This window comes from Coregonus lavaretus (genome assembly GCF_964263955.1).
Source record: "Coregonus lavaretus genome assembly, chromosome: 30".
NCBI lineage: Eukaryota > Metazoa > Chordata > Actinopteri > Salmoniformes > Salmonidae > Coregonus > Coregonus lavaretus.
Window position 1 is genome coordinate 12,495,963 of NC_140017.1, and position 10,411 is coordinate 12,506,373.

Consider the following 10,411-nt stretch of genomic DNA (forward strand, 5'->3'; position numbering starts at 1 on the left):
GCTAGTATTTTCTCCTTATATCATTAGTTATATCTTTAGTTATAACCTAAAAGACATACAGTTCCTAATATTAGCCAACAATAACAGGTTTAGGGGATAATACTAGGACTTGAGGTTCATCTACTTAAACTGGAGTAGGAATATTAAGTCTCCTCAGTACACTACATCCCCCAGCACACATTCCTCTGCAGCATGGCGAAGGCTTGAGGCCCTGGAAAAAAGGAAAGCTAATGAGATGAGGAGCTCAACTGGCTTTGCTCTCATTCACCTGGATTTAGTCTCATCCTTTGCTCAGTTTTTCCTCCTCCCCCGCTCCCTTTCTCCCTCTCGCTCCCTCTCTCTCTTTCTCTCTCTCTCTGTCTCTCTCCCTATCTCCATCTCTCCCTCAGTGTGAAGATCAAGTTCAGCTGGCTGGGCTTTGACCATAAGATCACTGGAAAGCAGTTCTACCGCCAGGTGACCACGGTGGGGAGACGACTCAGCGTGGGGAACAGCATGAAGCAAAACCCCAAGGATCTGGCCCAACAGGAGGGCAACAAGCTGTGTCTCTCCACCGTTGACCTGGAGGTCCAGTGCAAGTCCCAGGAGGAATGTAAGTGTCTGGCCAGGCCACATCTGTTCATCCCAGACCAGAGAACATGACTCGGCTCTCTGCTTTTGATGTCTTTCAGATGGAGAGTAGGAAAATAAATAATGACTGTGCATTTTCTGTGCACACTGTGAGTGTGATGGGGTTCATTCTCGAAATGGATTTGCCATAATGGTTTTCAAGCTCTGTACCTCCCCAAATCCATACTCCATGAGGCCATAAGCCAGTTTAACAGTTTCATTGTTATACCATTTTGAATAATTTGGACACAACAAAGGACATGTCTGCCAGAAACCTGTCTGATGTTAAAAGACCCACAAAAACTGTACAACCACTTCACCAACACAATATCCTGCTTCAGCCATGGTGTAGAATTTAGATAGGAGCAGACTGACAGAGAAAAATAGATCCAACACAACAATACAATGGATCATTGTAGCCCTGCTTTATGGGTAAACAGAGGTAAACAGTCGACCATATGCTAGATCTGGGCCTGTATCTTGTACTGATCTAGGATCAGGTCCCGTCTTTTTATTTATTATGATATAATATGCTAAACTGATCCTAGATCAGCACAAGATACAGGCCCAGATCTAGCATATGGTCGACTGTTTACCTCTATGATGGATTGCTATTCCATAAAGCGGATTGCTATTCCATACTCTACAACTCTTTGTAAATACGGGCTCTGACTGCATCAGTGCAATGTTGATGTTTCAGAATGGGCTCACCACCAGCCAGTATTTTGGTCCCAGCCGCCAGCTTGTCTGAGGGAGTGCTGTCATTGGCTCTGAGGTCACCAAGGCCATCCTCCCTCTCCCAAATTAAATCCTGCAAACGCACAACTGGCTGTGCACTTTGCATTCACTAACCCAGATCTGTACACTGCAATTAGCCACAAACCTCCAAAACACACTTAAATCAGCCACGTGCCCCCTCCTCGCCTCCGCTGTGCCCCCTCCGCGCCCCCTCTCCCCCTCAGGCACGACCTGAGGGTCACAAACTCCCAGCGGGGCGCCATGTGGTTCTCTGCAGGCTCTCTTTGGTACCAAACGGACCGTGCAATCGATTCGGACCGCATTCCAAGAAGTGCTGCTCGGATTGGCGGTGGTGGGGCCGGGCCAGAGGGGCCAGAGGGCAGATAGCAGTCAGTAAGGTCCTGGGGGGGTCATTATACACACAGGATGGATGCCCGCGGTTCTGTAACCCTGCTGGACAAGTTCCACGTATCAGGAGGTTATCAAGGGGCCTCTCTCTCTCTCCCCCTCTCTCTCCCTCTCTCTCCCTCTCTCTCTCTGTCTCTCTCTCTCTCGCTCCCTGTTTGCCCACTCATCATTCTGATGCATGTGAAGGTGGTAATTTATTTGGTTGTTAGGAGTTTTTTCCCTTTCAAAGGAGACTCACTCAAAAATACTTTATCCCTCTGGGGATGGTGCCTGGGACCTCTTTTGTGGACCAGTTCTTATATCAACTAACCCATTAAGAGACTGTTTTGTGTTTAAGTAAACACTGGTCATGACGACTGTTGCCAGTGTAGGCTAGGTATTTTGAAAATGATCACGGTGTGTCCTTACAAGTGTGGTCACATAGTGTGCTAGTCAAGAATGTAAACCCAAGGTAGGAGTGCTGATTTAGGATCAGATCCCCCCCTCTTATTCATTATGATCTGCAAGACAAAACTGATCCCAGACCCTACTCTGAGACGCTTTGTGAATAATATTCTAACACATATTATGGATCCAGGACAGAGGGGAGACCCAGTGTTATAGATGGAGACAGACTGTTAGAACCACCTGCTCTCATGTACCAGCCTCTAAGCCCCTTGTCCAGCCAGTATGTCAACTATGGTCCAGTCTCCAGAGCATTGGACAGATACCTGCAGCACTGGGTAATAAATGCTGGACACATCTGTGGCGTGACCATTAAGACTTTTCCACTGCCCTGCCGCAGCTTTTACAGCTTTGAGATCAGTAGATGATTAACGGACCATGGCCCCAGTCCCCTTGCTTACAGCACAGACCCCCACATGTTACCTTGCCATCCAGGGACCCATGGACTATTTAGACTTCGAGTTTCCCTATTTCCCTACCTCCATGTTGTTTCTGAGGTGAAGCAGCTTGCCCTGGTAGTTTTCCATCACAGCATGTTGAGGAAATGAAAGAAGGCCTATCCTGTACAGTATACACAGTAAAACCTCACTGCAATCTGATAAAAAATATTAAAATCCTGTGTATTATCCTCCAATAATAAATTGAGTTAGCCAAATAGCTAGCATTCTGAGATTTAATGCAGCATCACTGTTTAACCTTCAGTTTTACTGGAGTGAATGGTAAGGTACTGTGTTCTGTTGTTGTTAATCTGTCTCTCCTCCTGTGTCTCCACAGCCCAGTCCTTCATGAAGAGTGTCTTAAGCCCTATCTTCATGCTCAGCCTGATCACCATGTGTGTCACCCAGCTGAGACTTATCTTCTACATGGGAGCCATGAACAACATCCTCGAGTCGCTGTCCGAAAGAGACTTCAGCACAGGTGTGTGTGCGTGCGTGTGTCTTGAAAATGTGTCTTGAACATGGGCATGAAAAGCTATCAATCCCTTGTAGTGTTGATATAGTAGTTTACTTTACAACTAGTCACAGAATTGCTGATTTGTCATTCAAATCTTGTAACCTCCTTTGTAATCTCTCCAACCTGGAGTTGTTTCACACTGCCCTTATTTCAGTCTCTGAATTGCTTCGGCTAATTCTTCTTGCTCTGTCTCTCTTCCTCTTCCTCTTCCTGTCACACTGACTTCTTACTGCCTCTGCAGATGAGAAGATGGAAGTAGGTAAGACTTCAGGCTAGATTAGATGAGCATAGAGCATCTATTCCCCTCTCTGCCTCTGACATTGATTCACTTTGACTTAAGACTCTGGCTTACCTCATGAATCATAACCTAAACTGCAACCCTGTCCATTTTGCTGTAAACACCATGCTATTTTGATGGAGTGTAAGCTTTGGAGGCAATAGTCCTGGGAAATAACATGTCTCTGTTTCTCCTGCCATTCACAGTAAGTGTGTACACCTCCATTTTCGGAGTGCTGCAGCTGCTGTGTCTGATGACCGCTCCAGTGATCGGGTACATCATGGACTGGAAACTCAAAGAGTGTGAGGATGAGAACACGAAGCCGGGCACAAGGTGAGTTTCACATGCATGAACGCACCCAAGCTCACACACACTCACTCATGCGCATGCGCATGCACACACACATACAAACTCCAAAAGAGAATTCCCCTGCATCCCAGATACTCCCGTAGCATCCACAAGACATTTCTATTTTATCTGTATAACCAGAGAGTATGTGTGTAACATATGATGTCCCCTCTGATAGAGACCTTACCCAGCCCAAGCGTCGTGACAGACAGATCCAGAAGATCATCAACGCCACGCGGGCCTTCATCTTCACCAACCTGCTACTGATGGGCTTCGGGGTCACCTGCCTCGTCCCCAGCCTCCCTCTCCAGGTAACTCATCTCTCCATCTCTCCTCCATCTCTCGCTCTCTTTCCTCTCCTCTAGGAGCTTTGGAGAAGCAAACATTTCACTGCGTGTATCCCAGTGTTTTGTAAAGCCCTCCTAGAGGCAAAGGGAGAGAAAGAGGGCAAGGGATTCACATGTTATTGCAGCTGATCCATTGTTTAATTCAACAGTGTCCCCTGGTGGACAGACGTGTCATTACAAGTTATGCAAGTTATTTGCAACCCAGTTTTGGGAACATCTCTGTCAAGCCATTATTTATTAAACATGGACTCCATTTTAGGATGAAGGAACACGGCACTATGCGTGCCCTGGGCCCACCATGCGTGCCCTGGGCCTGTAGATTCTACAACACATCATGTTGAACTATTTGTTTTTCTCCTTTCTTCTCTGCTCTCAGATTCTATCGTTTATTCTACACACCATTGTGAGAGGATTCATCCACTCTGCGGTTGGAGGGCTGTATGCTGCTGTGTAAGTGTCTCAGGAGTGTGTGTGTGTGTGTGTGTGTGTGCACCGTCCCCTCCACACAACCACCTCATGCTGGTTGTCCTCCTTAGGTACCCGTCGTCTCAGTTTGGCAGTCTGACAGGCATGCAGTCCCTCATCAGCGCCCTGTTCGCCCTGCTGCAGCAGCCCCTCTTCATGGCCATGATGGGCCCCCTGAAGGGAGACCCCCTATGGGTAAGAGAGCAACGCCCTTTCACCCTTTCCAGAGTTTACACAAACTACAGCACACCTATTGCTCAGTAATGCTGAAGACCCACGTATTGCTAATGTGCTATAAGCATAATGCTGCAAAGGCTACTGTATTCGAGTGACGTGTAGCAGCCATCTTGTTCTAAAGTAATCTGCCCACATAGCACACACTACTGTCCCGATATGAAAACAACAGAGCCGTTCCCTCCCTTCTTCTGACTGATGATGTCACTTCCTGTGTGTTGTTGTGTGCAGGTTAACGTGGGTCTGCTGGGGTTGACGGTGCTGGGCTTCTGCCTGCCTCTCTACCTGCTCTGCTACAGCCGCCAGCTCCAACGCAAGAAGCAGGAGCGCGAGGAGGACCCCAAGATCTACGTCCAGATTGACAACGGCAGCAAGCCCGAGGCCTTCGTCTAGAGAGACAGACTGACGGACTGAGATTTTTTTCAACAAAGAGAAGGAGGAATGGAGAGTGTGAGGAGGGGAGAGGTCACAGGTGTGACTGAACTGTATGATGAATCGCAACCCCACCCACCAACTCCGATCCCTCAAACCGTCTGCACTTGCACTCAGACGATACGCTCTCTCTCACACACACACACACACACATACCACCATGCCCACTGCCAAACACACTCAGTCAAACCTACAGTATTTGATCACAAATCTCAGAGAACTACAATGATAAACACACACTTTTACACTGCCCAACACATCGACTACGTACACTGTGAAAGACACGCAACAACACACACGTTGTGAAATCTCTTCAACACACACATACACGGTTCCTTTTCCAGTGACACACCACAAAATGGACATTGTTCTTCTTCTCACCACTGAAATGAGAAAGGACAACCGCGGGTCTGTGAGCTGCAGAGAGAAGAAGAGAAGAAGAGGGAGGAGGATCTCCACGACTTTCTCCTCCCTTCCAGTCTCCTCTTTGTTTCATTTCTCTGTTGTTTTTTTATTTCATTTTTGTCAATAATGCCATGCTTACTCTTGCCTGAAAAAGAGGACATTGGTTCTCCGGTCGCCCTGCAAAAAGAACCAGAGAGGAAGCAAGCGTTCAACGCCATGTCGAAGACCTCCTGTGCTGGATGTGGTGACTTGAACCAGATAAAAAGATGACGTCCTCCTCACAATTATAATACTTCACCACCAGTGTTTTTACATGTGTTTTCAATGATACCAGTAACGACGACGAGTATCGCCTCACTTTCTAATTCTGATCCAAGTTAGTCTCGTACTGCACTGGGGGTCTTCTACTTCACACTCTGAGAACTGGTTTTATGATTAGGACATTATTGGAACGTTATTGAAACTTTGTTGGCAATAGGTCTGTATTTTTCTCTGTGGTTGTTACATGTCAATGCCTCTCTATCGTCACAAGTGGTTTGGACTGGAGGTAGAAGCGAGACAGGTTATATAGAAGTTTCAGTACTCCAAATGGTGCGAAGAGTTCATACCGCCATAACGTTCCCATTAGGCTCTGTAATGTTGCCGTCACGTTCTGTAACGTACCCATAACGTTCTATAATGTTGCTTTAATGTTGGGGATAGTCATCATTGTAAATGAATTGGTAAGAATGGAACCTCATCCAACCTTCAGAAGCTAGCGAGTGTTCCTTCCGGTGTCTCAAAGACCAAACCTTGTGACTCAGTCTTCTAGTTTTGTTGTTGAAGACAACAGAAGCGTGGAGGGTTAAAGCTACAGAGAAGCTGTCCTTTTACGACTGTTCAAACAGCTCTAGGGAGACTAGAAAGCGAAGGCTTGTTTTTTGTAACACTCAGAGTTGTAGGTAAAAGCCTGAGGTGATAGCTTTGCTTTGAGCCCTTTTGAGATGAGAGTAAGTGATTAGGCCAATGGGTTTCCAGTGTTCAGTGTGCAGGCCAGTGTTTTACTTCTAGGGAATACTATGTGGATGTGCTAGTGGCTGTGCTTCAAACAAAGCATGGCACAGGTTGAAACACACCTCTTACCAGTAATAATGTGCCACAACAACATAGGGTACAGCACAGCTACACTCTTAGAAAAAAGGGTTCCTAAAGGGTACTTCGGCTGTCCCCATGAGATAACCCTTTTTGGTTCCAGGTAGAATCCTTTTTGGTTCCAGGTAGAACCCTTTTGGACATCCGAATAACCCTTTTAGGTTCTAGATAACACGTTTATTTTCTAAGAGTGTAGGCTAGGTTATCAAGCACCAATGCATGGTCCTATATCACCCTCACTGGATACACTGGCAGTACCACCGACTGGTCTTGTCTTGGCAGTCTGTTTTGTAGTGCAAAATGAATTTCTTATTGACTTTGTGTATTTTCTTTTTGTTTGTGATGACCAGATGTTTTTGTGTCAGGAGATCTGGTTTTCAAAAAGTAATAGTTTTATCAACTGTATTTTACCTGCAATATGATACTGACATACCATTCAAGCTTTTGTTCTGATTCAAGACAAATGTGATTTAGTACAAATGGTTTTATGATAAATGGTTTTAGATAGATAGGAGATGTGTAGCTTAAGGTGAACTGTGGGCCTATACCTGGCACTGTTCTACAGTACCTGAATTACATTGATGAATTTCAATTCTGATTCGCTATAGCAATAAGTACTTATGTGAGTTGCTGAGCAATCCTCTACTCTTCCCGGCAACACATAACCCTATGAACAAACACCGTTGTCCAACCGCACACATACACACACACAATGCAAGAAGGTGGATTGATATAATGTCATGTTTATTACAAAGGTGCTTCAAAATGACAGGAACATAGACTCATGTTTTTCTTGATGTACTGGTCAGGTAGTGACCAACTAGTTCCTGTATCTATCTATGGTCTCACTTACAAAGCCTCACTTTGTAGCAACAAATTACTTGAATTATTGAATTCCAACTTAAACTTTGATTGACTTTTCGAATCAAAAAGGGAGACAGAGAGATGCTTGAATATGATATCTGTTTCAAAATCCACATTCTTGCAGCTGTTGTGAATGGTGTGATCGTGGGACCCAGGTGGCGGGCAGGCAGGTCATGATAGGACTTTATGTTCTTGAATTATCTATCACTGGTAACATACACTGGAGAGAGAGTGTGAGACCTTGATTTATGTAGCTCTATGTCCGCAGATACAGTATTTAGACTGGACAGGATGTCTGCTTTTGCTCAGTCACTCACAGAAGCACTTCCAAAGACAGCCATGTAACTAGCAGATTGCCTCTCTATGTGCAGATGATTTGAGATGTGGATACGGCAAGTTGGTGCCCCACCCTCTCACATCATGACCCCTCACATTGATCCAACCATGTCCAATCCACTGTCCTGAACTGTTGCACTGACAGACCTGTTTCTCTACTGCAGTCTCACACAAACACAACCACCCACCCAAGAGATCTTTCACATACTGGTGATGGAACTGAGAGACAATGCTAGAATCTCCAAAAGCTTCATCAATTAAATAAGTGAGAACTGAATGGCACGTATGCACCTTAGTCCTCGTATCAGGATCTCAATGCTATTATTCTGAATGGCCTGCACTGAAATATAACATAGACAGTGCACCGCTTGCTGGTTCTGCATGTTAGCATAGAATGTATTCCCAGTAGTTTTTTTTATTCATAGAGAAATGACATCGGAACTGCAAGAAACTTGTTATTTCTGTTACTTACCACGGGTGGTCTTAGTCGTTCCTCTTGTATGGTCCCTGTCCCTCAATATAGAACGTCTCCTTGCTACTGACTGCTCTTTGGGCCTGTCTGTTTGGGTCTCTCGGTTTCAAGGATCTACACACACACACACACACACACACACACACACACACACACACACACACACACATACACACACTGATAGAGAAACAGGTCTTGGCATCCTCAACATCCTTACTTTGAACATCACTCTAATTGTTGTTTACATGAATTTATTTTCCGAAAAGAGAAAAAGCATGCATGTATAACCCTGTATAGACTGGTTCTCGTTGCTTGAACATATGACTAGAACTTGCAGGTGGATTCTGATAATGATGCTATACTGTACTCCAGCACAATGAATGTGGGATTGGGATGATCTTCATTCCCTCAGTATGGGAGAATCAGCACTTTTTACACTGCCATACCTTAAACTGTCATTCTACTCAAAATGCCATCACCGTAGTTATTTTCTAGATGTGATATACTTTTACTACTTTCCCCTTCCCTGAGATTTAAAGTGTGATTTATTGACTGGATATTCTCTTATGACGAAAAAGGAGCAATGCTTTTTGGATATCACTTTTTAATGATTGTGTGTCACTTTTAGACATTGAGGGGGAACTTCAGCTGAAACACCAATGCTTTTCCCTGACTTGTACCTAATGTTTTTACTGAAATGTTTATTTTATTGTTTTACATTCTCAATTTTTGGCGTTTGTTTCAATTTGTATTTGATGTCTATATGTTGTATATTGGATCTCAGTTTTTGTTTTTGTCTTATATCACATTATAGCCATTGTTGTTGACATTTTGAGTCATTTTCTAAATGAGAGAAAAAAATCTATATATGAAAAGATTTACATAAACAGATTAATTTGTAAAACAAAGTGTCCGTTTGTAATTATTTGACCTTGTTTGACATTTTTCCATGTTTCCTCAAAGTATGGTGGATTGTCAATCACTCTTAATGCAAAATGTGTTAAATAACCTATATTGTGAATGACATATCCTATGACATCTGTATGCAATATAATAGACAGAAGAAAGCATGGAAGGTCTGCTTTAAGTGGAGGAAGCCTGCAGATGCCGCCTTGCTACTGCTGTCATTCCTGAATCCAACCACCCTAGGGGGGAATTCCATTTCTCAGGGTTAGGCTATTGTAGGTTTCATATTAGCCACATTTTTGCAGTCAGGAGGAGTGACATTAATCATGTCTGTAATGGCTGGCAACTTTCCAAAAAGAAAAATGGCCTTTACTGATAAAGGAGGTGTTTCATTATAAAGTAATGCTGTTTTAAGAGTCTTGAGTCTCCACCAGAGAACAGGCTTTTACAGTTTACTACTACACCAGAACTCAGCTTCCCAATTCAAACTATTTTGTATTGGGTGTCGTTAACACACCAATTAAGAGAGTTGGAGTGAAGTGATACCTAAAAAAGAACAACATGATTCCAAAAAAACATTTAGGCATTTTAGATGATTGCTTGATCACTGAGGATTAATTGCTGTGGGGTAATTAAAGTAAACATTAACATTCAAGTGAAAAGCATAATACTGTAACATTGTATGTTTTGAACTCTCACCTAAAATCATAATGGTAATGGGAGTGTTTCACACATGTACAGCAGTGGAGGCTGGTGGGAGGAGCTATAGGAGGACAGGCTCATTGTAATTGTTGTAATGGAATTTATGGAATGGAGTCAAACGTGGTTTCCAAATGTTTGATGTGTTTGATGCCGTTCCATTAATACCATTCCAGCCATTACAATGAGCCCGTCCTCCTATAGCTCCTCCCACCAGCCTCCTCTGATATACAGTGAGGTGAAGTCAGCATAGGTGGTTGACAATAGTAGCATCCACAATTTCATGTTGCTCCTGACCTGACCTTGATAGCAGAATAAGGTAGGTCTGGAATGGATGGATTA

General features: G+C 44.1%; 1 protein-coding gene across 1 annotated transcript in view; it reads left to right on the forward strand.

Moving 5' to 3' along the window:
* The window catches only part of LOC311105461 (large neutral amino acids transporter small subunit 4-like), a gene marked incomplete at its 5' end in the record, with an annotated part of 23,253 nt that extends 13,891 nt beyond the window's left edge, over nucleotides 1-9,362 (forward strand). The window contains 7 exons of the mRNA XM_084147620.1: nucleotides 390-592; nucleotides 2,974-3,117; nucleotides 3,637-3,763; nucleotides 3,957-4,089; nucleotides 4,502-4,575; nucleotides 4,662-4,785; nucleotides 5,056-9,362. Coding sequence (XP_084003746.1) covers nucleotides 390-592; nucleotides 2,974-3,117; nucleotides 3,637-3,763; nucleotides 3,957-4,089; nucleotides 4,502-4,575; nucleotides 4,662-4,785; nucleotides 5,056-5,217 — 967 coding nt within the window. The 3' untranslated portion in view covers nucleotides 5,218-9,362. The remainder of the gene's footprint in view (nucleotides 1-389; nucleotides 593-2,973; nucleotides 3,118-3,636; nucleotides 3,764-3,956; nucleotides 4,090-4,501; nucleotides 4,576-4,661; nucleotides 4,786-5,055) is intronic.
* Between the last annotated feature and the right edge of the window lie 1,049 nt (nucleotides 9,363-10,411).